The sequence below is a fragment of the Sapajus apella genome, unplaced genomic scaffold (genome assembly GCF_009761245.1).
Source record: "Sapajus apella isolate SASKATOON/1434 unplaced genomic scaffold, GSC_monkey_1.0 scaffold80, whole genome shotgun sequence".
NCBI lineage: Eukaryota > Metazoa > Chordata > Mammalia > Primates > Cebidae > Sapajus > Sapajus apella.
Genome location: NW_022437020.1, coordinates 3377074 through 3401276, shown reverse-complemented (window position 1 = coordinate 3401276; position 24203 = coordinate 3377074). Strand labels below are relative to the sequence as shown.

At 39.4% G+C, this 24203-nt stretch overlaps 1 protein-coding gene across 11 annotated transcripts in view; it reads right to left on the bottom strand.

The window, feature by feature from the left end:
* MCTP2 (multiple C2 and transmembrane domain containing 2) overlaps positions 1 to 24203 on the bottom strand; it is a 262031-nt gene that overhangs the window by 99983 nt on the left and 137845 nt on the right. For all 11 annotated transcript variants that reach the window (XM_032252795.1, XM_032252799.1, XM_032252797.1 and 8 more), the window contains 4 exons: positions 22977 to 23163; positions 20606 to 20699; positions 6060 to 6162; positions 4639 to 4741 (listed from right to left, as the gene is read on the bottom strand). In XM_032252795.1, coding sequence (XP_032108686.1) covers positions 4639 to 4741; positions 6060 to 6162; positions 20606 to 20699; positions 22977 to 23163 — 487 coding nt within the window. The remainder of the gene's footprint in view (positions 1 to 4638; positions 4742 to 6059; positions 6163 to 20605; positions 20700 to 22976; positions 23164 to 24203) is intronic.

Sequence of the window (24203 nt, the reverse complement as noted above, 5' to 3'; positions counted from 1 at the left end):
TTAAAAAGTATTGCATATCTATAAAACTTTTAAAAAGTATTGCATATCTATGTAACTATATAAATATTTTTCTAAAAAATATTGAAGACAAATGAAATATAAGGAAGGATAACCCATTGGCCCATATTCTTTCAATTATGATAAACATCTAAGCATATATATATATATATGCCTTGAACAAGTCACCATCAATAATAAATATAGGAATTTTAAATGAGCCAGTAGTCAGTTATCACATTCACCCTGATTAAAAAGACATAGTGAATTTAGAACAGGCTCTTCATTTAACAGACTTAAATGCATTAGCACATTACCATTTTGAGTGAGATTAGATTAAAAGTTAAAGTATATTCTATACTTTATACTTAGACATTTAAAAATATAGTTTGCATTTTCTCTAAAAGTGTAAATCAAGTTATGGTTTATGACTTGATAAAAGAAAATGAAATCTCAAAAAAAATTCACATTCTTCTTCAAGAAATGCTATTTTTGTTTTTATACCTAAAATAAGGTATTATTGATTATGGTTCCATAGCCTATAAAGATTAGAGTGAAATAACAATAAATCAATTTTTTATGATTCTCTCATGTTAAAAACAAAAACAAACAAACAGAAAAAAACAGAGAAACAAGTCCTTCTCCTAAGAAGCACACAATATGAAATCTACAAGGGTGTTCTTTCATGCTTCATTCTGGGAGTTTCAACCAAGTCTTCTGGGAAGAGGCTTCTCTCTTACTAATTTGCTTCATACTGGAGCCAAAACTTTCCTCCAACTGCTCCAATATCTCTACCTCCAGGTCAAAAATCTTCAGTGGCTACCTGCCGAAATAGTAACTGAGATCCCCCTCAACCTTTCCTGGGCTGCCCACAGCCCGTCCCACTTCCCCTCCACGCCCACCTTGAGCTCCCAGAAGCCGGGCCCCTGCTCATTCTCAGACATGGCCTTTCCCCTACACCTCTGCTCCCCTCATCCTCTCCCTGGACTCTCTGTTTGGAATGACCCTCATTCTTCACTTCACCTACCACACACTGTCCGTAAGCCACTCATCCCTGACCCAGCTCAAACTCCCTGCTTCCTGTCTTCCTAAACTGAAACCCAACCCTCCTACTTCCCACTGCCCCTTGTCATTCCTATGGCACTTATGTATGTATTTGGGTCTTATGCCTTTATTGTACAGGTACCTTCTCACAACATATGTAACTTCTCTTCAACTCTGTGTCCCTCCTGCCACACCCCTGCCACTTGGCACATAGTACAGTGATTACACCAAATAGCCTCTTGATTCCTGCTTTTTGGAAGATATATACTTACTAGTTACTCACTGTGGCAATATAACAAACTCTTAGGAGCTCAGGCTTTAGTATGAGACCACCTAAATTCAAATCCTGTCTCCATTACTTATGAGCTGCTGGATCCTCTCAGTGCCTCAGTCTCCTCATTTGCAAATGGGCATCATAACAAAGCCGGCCTCATCCAGTCCTTAGAGAATTGATGATTTAGAACATGCTAAGTGCATGGCACAGAACTTGCTAGTTCACTACTCTAGCATAAGCATCACTCAAGAGAGATTAAAGAAAAAAAACTAGATCTAAATAAGTTAAAACGCACTCTCTAAATCACAAGTTGAATTGTTTGAAAATAGAATGATCCATGAAATAACTGAGAGTGTTTACTTTGCCAGTTAAATTGAGGGTTGTGGCAATTTTAAGATCATATTTATATCTAATACTAGACAGGGAATCAATTCATTTGCAGAGGAATGTTGTAGGTGGGTCACTGAATTTCAGGAAGAGCCCACACAGATGCACTAGAAGATGTGATCACTTTCCCGATTTATCAGTCAAGGAATTGGAAATGAACTTGGATGGAAACAGCCAGGGTGAACGGCAGCAGGTGAAGCATCTTATTCAGTGCACTATGCCAGGAGCCTCCAAAGTCCCTGAGAAGAATGGCCCAGGCTGTGCGGCTTTACAAGATGGAGACCTTGCAGATCAGGGCTTATTCCTGGAGGTACCACAGCACTTTTATATTAGAAACAAACAAAACCAAGCACTTCCTGGCCTGAAACCTTTTGTGGTTTCCCGTCCCCCACTATGAAAAAGCCAAAGTCCTTCAACCATTTTCACTTTCACATCCTCCAGAGTCCTTTCCAGCTCCACCCTACCCCTATGTCCTTTCCTGTTCGCCAGCAGGCGCACTTGATCTATCTCTACTGGCTGCCTGGCCATTGCTGGAATTTGACAGTCAAGGTCCTGCCTCACAGCCCTTGAACTGGAGAATTTCCTGCCTGGGAGTGATTCCTTGGATATCCACATAGTTCTCTCCCTCATCTCCTGGCTAGTAATTGGAAAAAGGCACCTTTCCTCACACATATTTCCAGCAACCCTCTCCCTCTTTGCTTTTCACCAACTAACATTCTGTACATTGCTTTTGTTCTGTTTATGCCTTGTTTCCTGCCACTATAATAGAAGCTCCAAGTAAGGAGGGAGCCTCCCTCTGGTCACTGTTAGAGCACTATCACCTAAAACAGTGCCTGGCACAAAGTGGACACTTGATAAATATTTGTGGAACAAATGGATGAACAGGAGATCATAAGGCAGCTTATGACCAATCTGAAAAAAAGTACCAGTGGGGTACTGCTTCTTGCATTTAAGCCAGGTCATTCATGAGACACTCTACCTTGTATTTTGAAAACATGTTTTGAAAAATGCATTAGTTTAGGTCAGGGGTTCTTGACTGGAAAAGATCTCTGCCCCACTTAGAATCTCTGGCAATATGTACATACAAATTTGGCTGTCACAGCAGGGATGTGGGCAGGTGCTACTGTTATCTCGTGTGTAGAAGTCAGGGAGACGACTGCACACGCTGCAAAGCACAGAGCAGATCCATGTAACAAAGAATGTCCTGGCCCAAAATATCAATAGTGACAATATTGAGAAACCCTGATTAAGCTGGAGGTAATTTCTTAGATCTTCTAGGGTAGGAGGGAGAGAGGGAAGGAGGGAGGGAGGAGAGGAAGGAGGGAGGTAGGGAGGGAAGAAGGGAGGGAAGAAGGAGAAGGAATGAGGGAGGAGGGGAAGGAGGGAGGGTGAGAGGAGGGGACAGAGAGAAAAAGGAAGAACCACTAACCCAAGCTAATGCTTTTTTACAAACCAGATCCTTCAAAATACAAGGTTAGAATGTTTTGTGAAAGACTAGTTTAAATGCAAACCATCACATCTTGACTTTTTTTAGGTTGCCCATAAGAAGGGGAGAAGAGAAAGAAAGAAGGGAAGAAGGGGAAAAAGGAAGGCAGGCAGGCAAGCTAAGTCAACTGTTGGTACTACAGAAAGACCAAACACACAAAACTTTTATGTACAAAACAGAGGGAGGTTTAAAAACAACAAAACAAAACTCATGTTCACTGAGCAAGGAATAAAAAAAGTGAGATGGGAAAACTGTCAAAAACAGTCTTTGCTTCTAGTCTCCCAGACTTCTTTAAACTGTCCCCCACATTCTGGTTACATGTATTCTCATGGGAATAACTGACAAAGTTGTAATAAAAAAGGGGAAGGAAATCCCAAATTGCCGTCTCCTTTCTGCGAGCTGCTCGGCTGGTGCCAATGGCTCAGAGCATGTGGCAGGAGCCAGCCGTACCAGGGAGCAGATGCTCCAGACAGGCTCTCTGAGTAACATCAGGGATATGAGAACTCCGGGAGAAATTAACCAAGCGTGCAAACACAGAAGGAAAGAGATTAAGAAGTACGGCAGTCCTCCCTCTATAAACATGTGAGCTAGGCTAATCTCATGGTTAAATTACAGAGTGCTCCATCCACAAAAATGCACAGATAGCTTGGGAAAAATAAAGTTTCACTGGCTGATGAAGACATAAAAAGCCTAAAACAAATTGTGTTAATGGTTGGATGAAAAACTGACATTCTTCAAAGAGTACATTTGGTAGAAACATTACTGTCTAATTAAGAGGTGAATTCACTCCCCATTTTTTTCCCCGTGTAAAGTCATTCTTTGGTGCTTTCTCTTCTGAATTTTGTAGGTGTTTTTCCACCAGCTTTTCCTCTTCGCTGACCCTGGTGCATTATCTTTTAGCTGAACTGCCAAAAACACTTTTCCTTCTCCAAGAAAGGCTCTCTGCTTTCTTCCACAAAGCATTTTTTAATTTTGAGACCAAAAGCAAACATGACTACTAAAAAGACAAATCGAACTTTTGGTAAAATAGTCTTTAGAAGAACTGAGAACAAATGTGCAGTTACCAACAATTAATCTTTAAGGAAATGTGCAGTAAGGAGGTATAAAGAAATGTATGTGTGTTTTTCATTAATAAACAGAATATCAGTCATTCATCTATGTTCCTTGTAACCAAAGACAAATTCCTATCTTAGGGTACAGAGACTGAAAATGAATTGAAGAACTGGTTAAAATATTTTGGTTAAATCAATATTGGACTGAAACAGAAAAAAATTACATCCCTTTGTATCTGAAACTACTGAAAATACTGGATAAGAATGAGGAATAAAACAGTAGTTTCCTGCTATAGTTAGGAGAATTTTTCCCCTAGATTGACAAAGCAACTCTAGACTACAGAAACTCATCAACTATAAAATGACTCACAAATTGTTTATTAATAAAGGGAACTTACGGACAGCAAGGGAATGGCAACTTTTCCAAGAAAATCTGGGGGTTTATCTCCATCTTCATCAAACACTGTCACTTCCAAAACATCATGGATATCTTTAATGGGACTGTAACAAAAATACCATGTATTACACACAAAAACACACAAGTGAAGTCTGTTCCATGAAGGTCTGGAAACACTGTTTCACTAATTAAGTCTGTATGTCCTTAGAGTATAAAACTACCATTTAATTAAATTCCAAAAATTAAATCAAACTGAATGTATTCCCAAACCTTCCATCATAGAAGATTCAGACATCCATATGAAAAAAAAGAAGTCAACTTTTTTACTGTGACATTTTTCAAACAGTATACCTATACTCAAGTATAGGACTTTTAAAGAAACAAGATAAAGAAAGAGAAAGGGAGAAAGAATTAGCAGGGTGTCAAACCAAAGTAATTTCAAAAAAGCTTCCAAATGAGAGGAGTTAACATTGTTTAAAATTAAGAATTACCTTTAAAATAAAATGGTGGTGAAAATCACTAGACAGCCCCTGTTGCTGAAACACAAAATACTAAAAATATCCTAAAACTGTTTTTTTTTTTTTTTAATACTGACCAGAAGCCAGACACCAGGGACAATGAAAAATGGAGCTATGGCCATTGGCAAAGTGTTAAGGAAACAAGAGACTCTTAAATCTGGCAATTGGCAAAGCTGTTTAGCAGAGTTAATCCATTTCTTATAGATCCTTGGGAACTTTCTACTAATACGATTAACTCTACTCAAAATAAACTTTATTTTTTCATTCATAAGCATAGAGCATTGATTTAGCTTTGTGGAGGCAGATCACCGTTTCACCCAAATTCAACAGGGGCCTCCCCTCAACGTTCAGGTGCCTTGAAATCTAAAGCAAACTGAGATCTTAAATATATCCAGCCTCCTAAATGCCCCAGTTTGATAGTGTGAGCAGAGAATCACTGTGGGATGGGTCGCTCAAATAAACTGGAGCATAAGGAGCCTTTGGGAGTCTCTAAGGAGTCACAAACAATCTGTAATTTCCTAAAGATTTTCGCAGAATATGAGGTTCAGGCATTAACATAATCTTAGAACATAGAAGGTCCTTGAATTTAAGGCAGGTCTCCATTAGTAACTTTCCTTAACCCATGAATGAATTAATCTAGAAATATGGACGTTTCCGTTTACTCATAGATTAATTTAGTCATTAAAAGATCTACTTTACAAATGCCTCCTATACCAGTCCTTTGCAGTTTCAAATGATCTCTTCTATCATTAACACCACACTCTATAAAAGAATAAAAGGTTTTCAAAAGAAAAAACAATAAAACATACTCTTTGCCCATAAAAATGGACAGAAAATTCCACTCAAGAACCCTAGACTACCTTCCAAGCATAGTAGGAATAATTCCAGAGGCTAAGGCACTTACAATGTAAAAACTTTGTTCCATTCAGGGTTGAGGTTTTTGTAGACAGTATGCGTCTGAAGTCGGTCATTGCCTAACTCCAACAGGCAAAATGGATCACTCTTCCCTGGAAGGATAACATCCACATTGGTCAAAGACAAGTGAATCTCAAAAGGGACAGAGGCAATGTGAACAAAAGTCAGATAAAGTTGTGCTTCCTGAAAGAGAGAAGGCAAGACTCCTTTTCCAACAAGTTCTGTGGAGGCCCTGTGTGGGAATCCAGGAGACAGGCAGAGGCTACGAGTGTTGTACCTTTAGCATAGTAAACAGGTTAGAACAAACACACCACCTGATATGGTCTGGCTGTGTCCCCAACCAAATATCACATTGAATTGTGGCTCCCGTAATTCCCATGGGTTGTGGGAGGGACCCGGCAGGAGATAATTGAATCATGGGGGCGGTTTCCCCCATACTGTTCTCGTAGTAGTGAATAAGTCTCGTGAGATCTGATAGTTTTATAAGGGGTTTTTCTTTCACTTGGTTCTCATTCCCTTTTGCCTGATGCCATGTTAAGACATGCTTTTCGCCTTCTGCCATGATTGTTAAGCCTCCCCAGCCATGTGGAACTGTAAGTCCATTAAACCTCTTTTTCTTTATAAATTACCCAGTCTCGGGTATGCCTTTATCAGCAGCATGAAAACGGACTAATACACCACCCAAGATCAAACCTTGAAAGCCAGTGGCCACACACATTTCACAGGAGTGGGAATCCATTTGGCATGACCGTCCATTTCTTTGTTTTTAAAATGGAGCTCATCTCTGTTTCCTTCCTAAATTCTCTTTAAGTCAATCTGTATAATTACTATTCTATAACTGGAAACCTATAACTTACAGGCTTCCACATGGCTATAAGAGGAAGTGAGAAAAAGTGTAAAAATGGCTCTTTAGGAGTTAAGCTCTGCTCCTACACAAATGGCCAAAAACACTCTTGATCCTGAACATTCAGTACACTATGAAAATATATGAGCTACATTTTTGGTGTCATAAAACAAACAAACAAAAATGCATAACTCAATAAAGGTCAGGGTTTTTAACTTACCAGAAAAATTAAGCTCATCTTTTACTTCTCACCTCTTCTCTTTCCTCCCTATCTCCCATATTTGCACACCAAAATAGGTAAGAAAATTCCAAATCCAAAGTTAGACCTAGAGTGTTACCAAGCAAAAAACTCACTTCCCTTTTGTTGGGTTTGGCGGAGGGATCTGGAATTAGAACTGTCAGGAAAAGAATGAATGGCTCCATAATGTCCGTAGGACATTAATGCATTGCCTGTCTCTGCAGCACACTGGCACTTTACAAAGTGGTGCTTGCTAAATTAATTGGGGGCACAAGGACAGATGCTGTTCCAACAAATGACCAAGGAGTCCCAGGCCAGGGCCTAAGCCAGAGAGTGCTCAGGCCTCTTGACCTGCTGGCCTACCATTCAGGTCACTGAACTTCCATCTAATTCACTTAATAACCAGGAGCTCTGAGGTACAGCACATCAATAGAGATGCTGATATGTGCAGAAGCCTGCATGAAGATTATTGTTTAAAAAGGGAGGAGAAGAAGAGCAGACACATGGGTGAAGATCAGTATTAAACATCAGGAGATTCCACTCAACTGACTAGTGGCCTGGACACGTAGATGCCTGGCCAAAGCTTTTAAGTCAATGCTACTATTTCAGTTACTAGTAGACAATGTTCAAGCCATAGAAATAAATAAATGAGTTAGGGTCTTCGATTGCAAATAATGGAAATGGACCCTGTCTACATGTAACAGAAAGGAAATTTACTAAAATAGTATCAAACAGCATTCCAGATTCCTACAAAGGCTGGAGAATCAGGCTAAAAAAAACAATCACTATAAACCAAAGAATACTTAAGCACAAGAAACTCAGCCCATATTTCACACCAGGAAGTCTGTTGTGGCCTCTGCTTCCCCAGAATACTGGCTCCACAATTCGCTTCCGATATTAATTCTCTGCTCCTGCTTCTTTGCCTCATATAATGCCAGTGCAAGAACTCCGGAGCATGTGTTACAAAGCCAAGAACCCTGGCCTGAAGTGCCAGAACTCACAAAGGGAATACTGACTTTGTAGCTTCTGTGAATGAAAGTGGGCTCTGACCTCTTCTCCAAAATATACAATGGGAAATGCCTCAAACACGAAAGGGTTTTTAGATGCCGGGGAGTAAAAATCAAACATAAAAATCCATCTGCACCCACAAATAGTCTGGTGTATGTAAAGACGGGTTACTCTGGTCATGTGATTTGCAGGGGAAGAGGCTGGAGTTAGCTGGGAAAGAGCCTACCAACACACAACAACCCATTTCGGTTTCAGTCACTGTGAAGAAGAGAAGACCACGTACTTTTGGCTTAATGCTCAGGTATACCATGCTTGATTTCTCAACCCAGGCTGAAACAGCTACTTAACCGCTTGTCAGACTATTAGTAGGTGTCAGCGCTGCTCCTCCAGAGACACCAGCATGACATGCCATCAGCAGTTGCTCCAGGGAAACTGTCTGACACTTTTAATGAAAACCCTGGGGTTACTCCACAGCACGGCAGAGTTGCTGCCTGGTCCTGTTGAGGCACAGGTGGGCCCGTTCTGTGGCTCCCGCTCTCTCAAGCAAGCCCGCTCTTAGCTGTCCCAGCTAATGAGGAACAGACTTTCCTGCAGAAACCAGGAACTTCAGTTATGTGTCTCCAAGGAGCACATTGTACCAACTCTCTGAAGATAATTCAGTCAAAGCTCATTAAAATGCTGCATTTATTAATATCACAGAATAAACAGAGAGAAGAAAGAAGAAACAAAGACATTAAAATGTTTATAGAGTACACACACTTTATGGGTTGATTTCTCTTAAAAAGTTTCAGATAGATGGGGACTCTGAGTAAAATTTAAATAACAGACATTCTTATTTGAGATAACAATGATCTGTCAAAATAAATGAAATGTCCAAATGCTCAGCAATGGTACGATAGAAAAGCACAAGGTAGACTGACATACACACATTTGAGGCTGCGCCTTTCCTCTTTGTTCCATCCATTTCACAGGTAAAACATCTAGATGACCCCCTCTGTGTCCAGAGGCCACATCATCTTGACACATTTATGCCACTGACAATTCAGTTTCACATTGGGGTCTAGCACTTTGTATTAAGTAGCCTTTGCTATTTTGAACAATGCTTTAAAATTTATTTGTATTTCTTGAATGCTAAGTACGGGAGATTAAACAGTTTTACCTTTATATCAATTACAGAAGCTGACTGACAATAAATGTATTACAAAAGTCACATCATTCATTTGATAATTTTTATTTTTCAGATGGAGTCTCGCTGTGTTGCCCAGGCTGGGGTGCAGTGGTGCAATTTTGGTTCACTGCAGCCTCTGCCTCCCAGGTTCCAGCGATTCTCCTGCTTCAGCCTCCCAGGTAGCTGGGATTACAGGCGCACACCACCATGTCCTGCTAATTTTTGTTTTTAGTGGAGACCAGGTTTCACCATATTGGCCAGACTGGTCTCGAACTCCTGAACTCAGGTGATCTACCCAAATTGGCCTCCCAAAGTACTAGGATTACAGGCATGAGCCAGTGCGCCTGGCCCATTTGATGACCATTTATTAAGCACCTAGCTTAATAAATGTTTCCTAGCACTAAACCGACCCTGATATACAATGACCACCTAAGTTATTACCTGCAAGGGACTCTTATAATGGCCTCTGCTATTCTGAAAATGCTGCCCTTTCCAAGAAAACTTTCCTCGTTCTCATCCCACAGCAATCTGACTTGTTTCCATTTCTGATCTCCAGTTGTGTCTTGTCCTTACTTCTCCTATATCCCATATTTGTAAATTTCCCTTCTGCAGTCGGCATGCAGATTCATTTTAAGGGTCCTCATGCAGGCACACCCAATATATATATGCCCTTACCATCCCCTAAGACGAGTGCCATGGCCCAGGACAGAGGGCTGCAGTGAAACACAGATGAGAACATCAAAGTTCAGAGAAAAGTAATTTGGTTCAGAAAAGTTCAGAAAGATTTCTTAGTGGAGGAGACTCTTAATCGACGTTTACAAGGGGAGTGTTTGAACAGCAGAAATGGATAAGTCCTTCTTGTGGAGATGGGACAGGTCGAAGCATCAAATATATTAGGAAGATATATATATTTATATATATGTTCCTTTAAGTTCTGGGGTACATGCGCAGAACACGCAGGTTTGTTACATAGGTATACACGTGCCATGGTAGTCTGCTGCATCCAACACCCCATCATCTACTTTAGGTATTTCTTCTAATGTCATTTTCATGTCTTATTCCAGCCATTTGTTTACAAACCTTACTATCAGAGATATATATGACAGAGAGAGAGGCAAATAGCCGTCATCAGGTAATGTAAGATACAGGTGGATAGGTACAAAGATGGGCTTGAAGACCATGACCAGAACTTTTCATTTCATTCTAGTCACCCAGCAACCAGGAACCATGCTGGACAGTCCATACAAGGGGTGGAGCTGGAAGAAAGCATTTCTGGGCCAACACAATTCCTGAAACTAAGTATGGAGCATTTGAGCTCAGAGAGGCTTGGAGAAGTGGGGGAATAGCAGAGCCATTCCAGATGAAAATTTCTAAAACTCTGTTTTCATGTGTTATTTCCAATCCATTTCTTTACAAACCTTATTATCAGCTATTGGAGCACATTTTCATTGATCAATTCTGGAAATCTCTACTTTCTATCAGTTTACCCCACATAACCCGTCCTGATCTACCTACTGTTCACCAACTCTTCAGTAAGGTTGGCGTCTTTCCTCCACTCCTAAGCTCACCAGGCTGCCCTATCCTGTCCTGTGCACAGAGTAACAAGGCTCTTTTCTGCTTCCTACTTTCCATGGGGAACAGCTTTTCCCTCTGTGCCCTTCCAAACTCCTTGCTCTCCAAAAGAAGAAAAGAAACATAAACAAACAAACAAACAACAACAAAACCCAACTAACTTCTCATGCCTAGTTTAACCTTGTCTTCTCTGTGAAATTTTCTCCGCAGCCTCCAGGAAGACCCCAGACTCCCATGATAATGAGTTTGGATATTATAATGCCTCCTTTATGATGTACCTGTTCATATATTCAGCTACTACTCTATGATCCTCAGAATGTGCAAAGCACCATGCTAGGAGCCAAGAGGGCTTTTATAAGAAGATAAAATGTTGATCTCTGTTCTTCTAGGCCTAACTTTTCACATATGTCCGGCCTTTCCCAGATGGGTCCTGGCCTTCTCTAGGACAAATAACGGCTTCTTCAGCATCACACAGGCAAAGACCTGCTCACTTTGCTGCGACACATGTCTAGAACAAGGGGCAGACAGGTCCATACTAGGACTACAAGAACAGCAAAGGAAGAATGGAACTTCACCTTGTTGAATGTTATTTAGCTAAATCTCTGATAATCCTATATTGTAAGACCTAGAGCAAACAAGATGAGTGACATGAGAATGCTTCCTTTTTTATTATTACTTTTTAAATACAGACAAGGTCTCACTCTGTTACCCAGGTTGGAGTGCAATGGTGCAATCATAGCTCACAGTACTGTAACCTCGAATTCCTGGGCTCAAGCAATCCTCCTGCCTCAGCCTCTATGACTAGCAAGGACTACAAGGACATGCCACCATACCTGATTCATTGATTTTTTTTTTTTTTTTCTTCTGGTAGACACCAGGTTTCCTCATGTTGACCAGTCTTGTCTGGAACCTCTGGGCTCAAACAATCCTCCGTTCTTGTCCTCTTAAAGTGTTGAAATCACAGGTGAGTCACTGCATCTGGCCCTAAATGTTTTCTTCTTCTAACTGCACTTCCCTGCTACTTCTCAAGCCCCTCAACAATATCATTATTCACTGATCTTGTCTAGCATCTTCCCATTTTCATTCTCCCCTCAAAAATCCCTGCTCCTCACAGCTGCCAGAATAAACTTTTTTAAGTTGATATCAGATCAGATCATTCCCTTAATAGTTTCCCAGATTTCTTTACCTGGCTCCTAAGTTCCTATGTAATCCAGTTCCACCTAAGACATGAACATCCTCTCCCCTGAGAGGCCCCTTTTTCTTTCTGTCTTCCAGTCTCACTTGCTTTCTTCCAGGCCTCTGAAAAAGCTGGGCAGGCCCTGAGACATTGCCATTTCCTCATTTTTTAAATGTCCTTTCCTTCACCTCTGCTGTGCCAACTCTTCCTCATGTCTCTATTTGACATCTCTGCTAGAACATCACTTCCTGCAGAATCTCCACAACCTTATATAACCCGTCTTGATCTACCCACTATTCACCAACTCTTAGCAAGGTTGATGTCCCTTCCATAAGAATTAACACCATGTTCTTGACCTTAGTAGTATAATTGAAATCAGGCAGCCACTGGTTACATCAGTCACTTCATATGACATCAGGAACCAATTCCTCTTTTCCACTATGCCACCAGGGAAAATCATAAGGTATCACATAGGGGACGTATATTTGATAAATAAATTAAAATCTTAGTAAGAGGCCATTCACTAACATGGAAGTGATTCCTTCTCTTAATTCTTGGAATGCCACAAATGAACTGAATTGATTCACCCTCATGGTACCATTAAGTTATAAACCACTAAGTCTCCCACATATTCCCAAACTTTGCATTGACTACAGTCCATGTCCTCTGGCAGGCAGATGAAGTAGACAGCCTGCCAAAGGCAGATTTATGTAGTTTTTCTGTGTTTTTCCAAAAGCTGGTCTTGATTTGGGCTAAGCTATCCACGAGGATCTCATGCAAATTAAAAACATTCAATCACGACTACTGAGCTTTCTAGAAATTGCAGTTATAGTCATCCCTTTGAAAATAGGGCATCTTTAAGAGACGAAGTATTGCTATGGATACAGCTTCAAGAGACAGACAGTTAAATGAAACCATAATATGGGCATGTGGTTTAAAACTCAGTGAACAGTAACTGTGAGACTATTCCTCTTCTGACACAAGCAGTCTTATGTTTCAAAACAAAAACAGCAATATAAAAAAACTTGTAGTCACTATTACAATTTACAGAAACAACTCAAAACTCAGTATATAGTACATGGCAGAAACATTTTTACTCTAATGTGGGGTCTAAGTGCCCTATTTTGGTCAAGAGTTTACCCATAGCACCTTTTTGTATAACAACAACAAAAAAGATGAACACACTAAGCTATTTTATACTGATAAAACTATCATTCAGATTATCAAAATGTGGAATTCAAGCACTAAAATAGTTCAGTGTGAGAATTTCTCTTCCATGAAGCATATTTTTTGTCTTCATTTTAAGCAGGCAATAGAAATAGAAGCAAAAATAAACATCTTAGAGTGGTAACTAGATTTCTAAAAGTGGCTAAAGAGATAAAAGTGGTTATCAGTTTATATGTCTGACATAATCTAAAATTAGGGAAATTATAAATAATATGTCAACAAAACAATAACCTATACAATTATTCATGTATCAAATATACTGTAATATAATGCATTTCATAAAGAACGAGAAAGACATTAAGAACAAAATATATACCAAGCATGTTCATTTAGAATTTGATATAACCCTTAAAATACCCATGAGGACATGGAGGCTTAGAGTGAGCCCAAGGCCAGTACGTGGGATAACTGAGAATAACACGAGTCTCTGCTTCTGTGTATCTTCCATATCTTTATACATAGAGATTAAAATGAGAGGCAGCTATCATAAAAACAAAAGGCAAAAATATGGGCACTAATTTTTATCTTCAATGAAGAAATCATTGAACTGGACATTCATTTAGTTAAGGCTGAGTCCAGGACCCATGGAAAAGGCTCATGCACGTACCCAAGGAATGCAATACTTTATTGCAGTTATAGCTCAAATCTGTGTGTGGGACAGACCAAGAGCTCCTCCTAATGGCATAGCCAAGGAAACAGTGAACTGGAACTGCCACCTCCTGATTTTGAAGAAGGTCTCCATCTATCTCAAAGGGACACACCACCCCCTACACCTGATGTCCTGCAGTAGAGGAGAGAGGGTAGAGTGAGGATTGGGCCTTCTCTCAGGGATCACAAGCTCCCTAAGGGTGTGTCTGTTCACCAAGTGTGGTGCTCGATGAATATCTGTTGTCAGTTACTAGCACCATCCCCAAGCTGACTTTCTTGAAGTTGAGAAATACTTAAAAAGTGGTAAAAGAAGCTATTTCCTTTTCCCTGGAAACAGAAGCTTCTGGAATTAAATGTATCTTTATTCTCCTGGATCAGGCAATTTTTACAGTCCCTAATATGCTTATTAAATAAGGATACTTTATAATACCCTGGATTTCTTGCATGGAAACATGTTTATTTTTTCTATGATAGATACTTTGAGAGTATGCTAATTTGGGAGTTATTTCATTTATTAACAATGGAAACAGAAAAGGGTCCAAATGACACCCTTATTATCAAGATATCAAGAGGATCCAGATATATTTGGAAACTTTTCATGATGGGTGGCTGTTTCTTCTGTTCGTTGGTTGGTTCGTTTTTATGGCAAAGAGTGCCAAAAAGGTCTCAGAGGTGAAATAAAAATCCCCATGAGACTATGGAAGGCAAGCAACTCCAAACTGTGAGTCAAGGTGATACTTCCAGTTTTGTTCCTCCATTGCCTCCTGATAATTCCCTAGCTTCTCATCATTACATACAGATTATTAGAATAATGGAAATGTAAAAAATGAAGATGAGTGATAAGGTTTTGATCTATGTTCCTATCCAAATCTCATGTCCAGGTGTAATCCCTAATGTTGGAGGTAAGGCCCAGTAGGTGATTAAATCATGGAGGTGGATCCTTCATGAATGGTTTAGCGCCACCCCTTGGTACTATCTCCTGAGAGAGTTCTAAGGAGATCTGGTTATTTAAAAGTCTGTAGCATCCCTCATCCCGCTGTTCATGCTCCTGCCATGTAAGACTCCCGCGCCACTGCTCCTGCTTTGCCTTCCACCAGGAGTCAAAGCTCCCTGAGGCCTCCCAAGAAGCAGAAGCTGCCATGCTTCCTGCAAAGCCTGCAGAACCGTGAGCCAATTGAACCTCTTGTTTTTATAAATAATCCAGCCACAGGAATTTCTTTATAGCAATGTGAAAATGGATTAAACCATAGAATTGTGCTATAAAAAGAGAGGATACTGAAGCCCATACTGCATTATGTTGTTTTGTGCCATTATGTCACTTCATATCCTCCCACACCAAGCTAGGCGTGGAAGGCTGCTTTGATTGCTTTGTTGCTACTCTTGGCCTGGTGAGTTGAAGAAAACTCCCATACGTTTCTAGTTCCCCTATTATGCCAGGATTCTGAATGGGCAGGGGGCATCCTGGGAGAAACAGGGTAAGGGCCATGAGTGTAAAGCAGAAAGAGACTGAAGAATGGTCTCTTGGCTTTGGAACATCCTTTATGGGGAAGGAAGTAACCTACAATCATTATTTTAGAAAATAAAGCCAAAGCTTAAGTAACAGGAAGGTAGCTATATGAAACCACATTTTGATTCTAAGAATGCCAAGGAAGAATCATTGATTTGGTGTGGGCTTGGCATATGCATACGCCAATGGTGGCCATGATGGTTTCAATTCCGGGTGCTGAATTGACCCCCATACATTACAATTCTGGCAGCCTTCAGCAGCATTCTATAGGTAGGTAGGGTAATAAACCTACCCTGAACAAACTGCACACATGTGCTGCGCATACCAAGACAATTTTCTACTCTTCATTGGCTGATCTCTCTCAATGGGTAAGATAGGTGTTGTCATGTCCACTGAAAGGTGTTACAATCTGGACTGAAAAACATTTCAATTCTCTAACAATTTTCCCATTAACCCACTGTTTACTATATTCTCTTTTTACAGTATATGAGATCAACTTTGTATTTTCTTTCAACAGTATTAATTAATTATCAGATGTGGCCCTGGGGAGCCTACACCACCACTTTCTCTCTGGGCCTCTACTGTAGCTATGAAACCTGCTACATTGTCCATTTCTCAGCACTGTCCAGAATAAAATGTTTCTCTTTCTCAGTTAATCATTAGAATGTGGGTTATTTTCTTCTTAAAGTACCTAAGTTTTAAGACTAGCAGTAGCTGAGTGAAATATGCTGGTCTCCTCAAACATTACACACAGCTATTCACCTTGAGCCTCCAAGTACAATTTATCATTTGTTTCATGAATCAAGGCTGTGGCCTGGTTTACTACAAAAGTAATGACATCAGGTTGCATCACCTATTACTTAAAAATGTTAGGTTACGCTGGGCACAAGGTATTTGTGAAGCAAATTCCTTAAAAAATATTTGACAGACTCTTCTACTAGAATAACTGCTTATGGCTATCCATGTCTAATGATGGCATAGACCTGAGAAAAAATATCTTTCACCAGTTTTAGAGAGATAGGCTCCAAGGGAAGATAGATTACTTAAGATTCTTTTAATAAAGTATTCTCTCTCATATACAAATGTCAGAAACTCTAAAAAATGACAAGATATTTATACATTTAAATTTATTAATAGATAGCTTTAATCACAATAAAAGAGCATATTTATAAAAGCACAATTTAAAAAATTAAATATACCTGTTTATACATTAGAGAATTAAAGCCTTTATCATTTGTAAATATTGTAACACTGGCAATGCACATACACATAGGCTTACTTATATCTTTTAACACCTTTGAAAATGTATACACTATTTTCCTTTACAGATAAAACAATTTTATGAGAAATAAATTTACCTTAGTGTATATATTTTATCCTAATATTCTAAAATACTAACATTGTAATGAGTATTCAATTTTTACGAAGTTTAACTTCTTGTTATGACTATATAATCATACATCAATAACAACTCACAAGGAATAACCTTCCAATTTGATCCCAGTGGCTTGAATGACCCATATTTTCTTTTTCTAATTGTTATTTGAAAAGAGATGGATAGCTTTAAAGTTAGGAAACTACTGACAACAGAGTTTCCCATATGCATTCACTCTTCCTCCCAAGGGGTAATGTCCCTGCGCACTGCAAACAGTAACTATGACCTCTGTATGGACTCCTGCTGAGACCGATCCCCATGGACTTTTGCATTATCAGGATTCCTGAACCTTAGGTGAAGCTAAATTAAAGCATCAGTTATTGTGGTTACTTCATGTTGTTTTTAGAAACATGCAATTACCACAAAATAAAAACATATGATAAAAGAACTGAAAGAAGGAAAGGTTTCCTTTTGTACCATGTTGAAAATGACCATCATTCTTTAGAGACTGTCCCCAGTTATCCAGGGTAAATGCATTTTTTTTTTATTTGTAGGTAAATGCTTTACTCCCTGAGCAATTGCAATAAACGAATGCTCGTTTATAAAGTAAGGTTTATACTTATACTCATTTCCTCTATACCCAGAAAATGCAGAGTACAGAGTAGAAATAGTTACTTATTTCTTCAATGTTCCTGGCACTGACAAATATGGGTAGTTTTTCTGGTCCTGATCCAATGACACTGTTGAGGACTGTTTTGTTTTTTTACTACATACTTTGAATTGATAGCAATAATGATAACAGCAATAATACCTGATCTCCACTATGGGATACGATCGCTAACCTCTTACAGGTATTCATTGTTACCTCGCCATAATCTGAATCCATTTCTTTTTTTTTTTTTTTTTTTTTTGAGACGGGGTTTCGCTCTTGTTACCCAGGCTGGAGTGCAATGGCGCGATCTCGGCTCACCGCAACCTCCGCCTCCTGGGCTCAGGCAATTCTCCTGCCTCAGCCTCCTGAGTAGCTGGGATTACAGGCACGTGCCACCATGCCCAGCTAATTTTTTGTATTTTTAGTAGAGACGGGGTTTCACCATGTTGACCAGGATGGTCTCGATCTCTTGACCTCGTGATCCACCCGCCTCGGCCTCCCAAAGTGCTGGGATTACAGGCTTGAGCCACCGCGCCCGGCCTCTTTTTTAACATAGAGAAATTAAATTACAACTATCCATTTTGTAGCCCTAAAGCAGTGCCTTGGCTGAAACCCTGTGGGGGATTCACACAGGAGCCTGACAATGTATAAAGAACACAGACTGTGAAATTCAGTTCTAAAAACAAAGATCATTATGGTCTAAACACATGTTTAGCTGATGACAAATCACTTTTCCTCAATTCACAATAGCAATAATTTTCTCATAAATGCAGGAATAGTAAAACACCAGGGCATTCAGCCGAACCACACACCGCATTGTTTCATCTCTAACTACTGCTTTTTGTTACGGGAGTTTGTTGGTACTTCTCTTCATCCACTCCAAAACTGTCTACTGAATACCTTAAATATAAAACAAAATAAAAACACTTCTCCTCAAATTATTCTTCCATATTTACACACCCTTTCTTCAGGTACTCTCTCCTCTTCACTTTAATAGTCAAAATACTCTGAAGATGACACACTGTTCTAAAACAGTCTTTACAAAAACTAGTTTTGGGGGGGTTTATGGAGGTACTTGATAGGACAGGTTAAACAAATTAAATTTTTCAAAAGTGTTTCCATTAGCCAGGTGGGGTGGTAGGCATCTGTAATCTCAGCTACTAGGGAGGCTGGGGCAGAAGAATCGCTTGAAGCCAATAGGTAGAGGTTGCAGTGAGCCAAGATGGCACCACTGCACTCCAGCCTCGGTGACAGAGCAAGACTCCATCTTGAAAAAAAAGCGGGGGTGGAGGTTTCTACATATGGATGTTTTTGTAAACAAGCCTTCAAAAATACTTTTAATGCATTACAATTAGTTGCTGGAAATATATATATATATGTATGCAACTTGCAGAAATAATTTTTTTTAATGCTGAAAGGCATTTAAATTTCTTGGAGCTGGAGACATTTCCCTAGAGAACAACAATTGTGCATTCAAAAAGTGCTGCATGTAAATGATTAGATGGAAGTAAAAATAATTATCTCCGGAAAACTGGGAGGCAATTATAAATGTGCTGTAGGGATGACAGAGCCAACAATGTAAAAGGCACCTGTGAAATGTTGACTGTTTTCATAAAATATAAGTAAAAAGAAAAAGGTCTTAAGATGAGATTATTAACATTTGCAACAACACTAGTGAATATTAAAAGTAATCCTGAGGCCAGGCACAGTGGCTCATGCCTGTAATCCCAGCACTTTGGGAGGCCGAGGCCTCAAGTGATCCCAGATCACCCAAGGTCAGGAGTTTGAGACCAGCCTGACCAACATGGTGAAACCCTGTCTCTATTAAAAACACAAAACTTAACCCCATGTGGTGGCACACATCTGTAATCCCAGCTACTCAGGAGGCTGAGGCAGGAGAATAGCTTGAAGCCGGGAGACAGAGGTTGCAGCGAGCTGAGCTCATGCCACTGCACTCCAGACTGGGTGACAGAGTAGGACTCTGTCTCAAAAAAAAAAAAAAAAAAAAGTAAATCATCTGAGCACTTCACCTACAAGCCTCAAAAATTCTATCTTCTATTTGGCCCAAAAACCATTTTTTGATCTTCTCGCTGGCCAGGATCATCTTATAGAGTAGTCATTTCTATTGCTTCATTTTTGAACAGGGTGAGAACATTTTTCTTTTTCAACTAAGTTTGTATTTCCAAAAAATTCTGTAACATAATGTGCTTAAAATTAAAGTTCTCTTTTCCAGCAGTTCAGCTTTCTCAAATTCAAGTCTCAGAAATTTAGAGGTTGTACAAATATAGTGAAATTGTTCCTGTCTAGAAGGAAGAAAAAAGAGTAGCCCACATTCTAAAAATATGAGATATATATTTTTTAAAAACCATGCAATCCCAAATCAATAGATAGAACCATGCTGTAGAATACTCTTTGTATTCATCAATTTACTTGGCAAATAGCATCTGTCATGGAGGCGGCTAAATTGTTAGTCAGCACAAGGGGGTAATTTGGCAATGAGTGGGGAGCCGCTGTCAGACACTGGCGTGTCTAGATTACTCTACGTGTGCCAGAGCATAATTCAGCACAAAGCATGTCTGTGTTGGCCTCTTTCTAAAAGTTCAAGTTAGAGAAGCACCAAGAGAAACTTCCTATAAGACAATGTCAACCGCAAAGTGGTCCCAGGGCCTAGGCTCTGGTCACTGTGGCAATGAGGTGACAGCCAGATCTGACTTCCAGCTCAGATTTATGATCTATGTGAACCATTCAGCACACAAAGCAGCGGAGAGGAAAGGTGAGAAGTCGAATCGCTGTCATTTGAAGTTACATAGGAAAGCCTGGCCAAAATCTTGATTTACCAAATAAAGAAGTCATGACTTATAATCCACAAAGATTTCTGAAGCTCAATAGACCTGAGTATTACCGAATCAGCGTAAACTCATTTAAAAGAAATGACTGTGTAAAAAAGGTACATTATGTGAAAGAAATTGCTCAAATCTGCCTCTTTTTCGCTATGACTCTATTTGAAGGATCATGAGTATTATATACATACATCTACTTATTAAGCATTTGCTTTCCAGGGGATTGTTTCAAAGCAGGACATAAATAAAGATGAATTAGAAAATGAAAATGTTCTGTACCTGAGAAATCAGCTGCTAAGAGATCTGCTGCCTTTAAAACCTTCACTTGTAAAATGCCAACATCTTTCATGTCTTTCAGGGAGTTCTGTAAGCACTGAGGGTTGAAAAGGAAATAACAAATGAAAATAGCTTTTTAAATATACTACTTAATGTCATAAAGTCCTATAAGAAGTACATACTAGATTTATCTTCCTTTTTCTCATGAAATCTTTAAAAAGAAATTCCCCAAAATATATAAGTTAACAGGATAGTTAGGCACTTTTAGCAGCCAGATTAAAAGAAAAGTGACTGAGAATTAATTAACTACAGCTTTAAAATAAACCAATTAGAAGCACATATAATCTACTTTTAACATCGCCCCCTGGTGATAGCATAGATATCCCACCGGGAAAATGTGTGGGTAGAATTACACTGATGCTCTTTTCCCCTCTTCTTTCTCATTAATGCAACTTTTAAATCACTTTAAAACACAACATTATTCTGACCTAGTTAGTACAAACTTCATGGATACCAGAGGATTAAACTTGGACCCATCATAGATAACTATTATCACTGGAAAGAGAGTTGGGGCAGAAACAGAATGAATTTTCTGGTCTATGTTTTGGCTAGTTCATTGAATTAGAGATTGAACATCTATAATCATCCTGGAATCATATTTACTTTAGCCTTGAGTTTGCATGAGCTGAAGTCTGAATATATCCACTAATCATTCTTAAACACATATAGCAATATTTGGACGTTTATATTCATGGCATCCTTAAGAAATCGTACATGAAAGAGACCAGCAGATAAACTCTGTTCTCATACCTCCAGAACACATCTACTGAAAAAGATAACTGCCTCAAAATCTTCGGATATGCTATTTCTGTCATTAGATAGCCAAAAACCTGTGATAGACCCCAAGGATCTATAAAAGGCTATTAAAATACTTGCTATTTAGGCATTTCAGGTAGAATAACACAAGCTTAAGAACAGTTTGCCTAATATGCATCGTTCCTAAAAACATTTGAAAGTTTTCTCCTATTTCAACCTAAACAAACAAAATAATTAGTTTTTAAACTAAGAGAACGCATTTGAAATGAAGTGCTTTTACAATTTAGAAGTGGAAATGCCTTTTAAGATAATCTGTTCTTCCAATCTAAAACACAAATCCAGGGGGCTGTAACTTGTGCTCTGAAACAGCATTTGTTCCCTCAACGTGCTGGCCAGCTTGCTAGCTGAAGAAGCACTCAATATTTCTATTTTAATCATAGCCTCTTCAACTCTCTTTTCGATGACTACTCCTCAAATCCTACAGCATTCTTTAAAGCAGGCGGTATCTAACGTTACTTTATAAATATACAAAACTCCTCATGAATTTGATAAATTTTTCAACTTATCCATTGAAAAGCTTGGGGAAAAGTTTTATTTTTCACCATTAAATTTTAATTTGCTTACCTAATCAGAGAGAATGTTAATAGTGAGTTGTGTCAAACCTCCTTCACAGTATGCCAAGCTCTCATGCGCAATCTGCATTGACAATGAGCTATGTGGCTAGGTCATGCACTCCCGAAGATAAAGAATTATTCAATTAATCAATACATCTACACAGTGAAGGATTTTGAAGACACTGAAGTTTATGCTGAGAATGATATTGCCATTGAATAGGGATTCATCTTTGCTTCATTTTCATGCCACTTTCCTAAAACATGCCTTCCCTGTGTGGCACTAAAATAAACATATCGATTTATAAAGAAGATAGGATAAAAGCAGAATGCAAATAAAGGCACCTAGAAAGCCAGGGTACAAAAAATAAATAAAGAGGACACAGCCATTTCATTTAAAAATGCTGAGTGGACTGTTAAGGACATCGCAACTACTTAGGGAGAAATCACACACTGCTCTTATCATCCAGAGTAGTTCAGATCAGCGGTCCTTCATGTCCACCTAGTGCTATTGCTTGACAAGGCATGAGCAGGCTCTCACTTGATCCTAAGAAGTCCTGCAAATGTATCCATAACACTGCAAACATTAATGGCTGATAAAGTTATTTGTGAACTTACATTAAAAGTCCTATTTACACACACAGACCAGCTAAGCAGGAGTCTGCTTCCCTGAGGATTTCAACATTCTCCAAAGACTTGCTAAAAGCTAAAAATTCAGAATACCTTGTTGGCTTTTAAAAGAGCAAGACCAGCTCTAATTCTACTGCCACCTTTTCACTAATGCATTAACTCCTAAGTCTGATGTCTTGTTTTATGACATACACTGAAACTTGGGACAAAGATCTCTTTTGATGCAGTTTTTCAATTCAGACATTTTGTTTTAATAAAGACTGTTTTAAAAGAGAAGGTGGGAGGAAGGGTAGTGTACAATAAGGTGAAACACTCACATATCGCTGGGTGATCTGCTTTCTTTCGCTGGGGTCTGCTAACGGGCAGACACACAGATCAGAGACGGAGACCCCCGCACAAGGCGTAAGTGTGACCAACATAAGGAGAGCCCCCAGACAGCTGTCCAGCGGCAGCTCCAGGCAGTTGGCTTGCTTCAGAGGGAGTGCTGAGATATCCACTTTACACCTGGAAAAGTTTCAGGAATCAGACAAAGAAAAGTTATTAAGTCAAGGCCACTGCAGTACCTCCAAAGCACCTGGCTTTTACCTCATCATCCCCCAAAACTCACTCTGTCTTGGTCTTAGGTGTATTGAGCAGTGAAGGTTGCCCCAACTCATAATGCTCTCTCCCAGCCTAACACACTCTAAAATTAAGGAGAAGAAGAAGTCCAGAAAAATCAAAAAGAAGGCAGCATGGGCAGATGGAAAATGAAAAGAGAGGAGTAGGGTCTTTGCCAAATAAGGTCTGCAGAAAGATCAGATCAAAAATTAGGGAGAAAGAAGTTTGAAAGCCTAAGTCTTATGGGTGAGCATTCTGTGTGTCTTCCCTGGGCTGTGTCTTTTATGAGTAGAGAGAATAAAGGATCATAGTTCAAAACATGAAGGAAAAAAAAAAAGAGACAAGAGAAACACAAGTAGGAGAGGGTTAATGGAGAAACCGGTTTCTTCCTGATGAATGCCAACTGGTGATTTTTTACTTTAAAAAACATGTTAAGGTGTTTTCCTAATAGGCACAGTTCCACAGGGTTTCCCCAGGTGGGTTTCCTTCACACAAATGGAGCATGAAGTGCTGTTGATTGATCCCATTTCAGCAGCCCTGCCAGGAAAGGCTGTACCCATCTGCTATAAATTGTATGTTTTCCGCCTCTTAACAGCCAATGTTCTGGGGATGTTGAAAACCTCAAACACATTTAAATACAGAAGCAAACACCAAAAAAGATGACTGAGGTGCTAGGCTATTTATTTGCCTTAACACTGACAACTCTGGGTTTGCCTGGACCACACCTGCTCTGTTTATGTTTGCAGGTGGGTGAAATAGGTGGGGCTGAGTAAACTGGGGCATGGTATTCCCAGAGGTCATTTTTTACATTCTCCTTTACCCTCCGTAATTATAGAATAAGATGAATATTCAAGACCTCAGAAAAGGATGGAACCACCACTGCTTCCCAGAATGAACAATAAGGATAGATTTTTACCCTAAACCATCAATGGACTTTGTACGTTTGC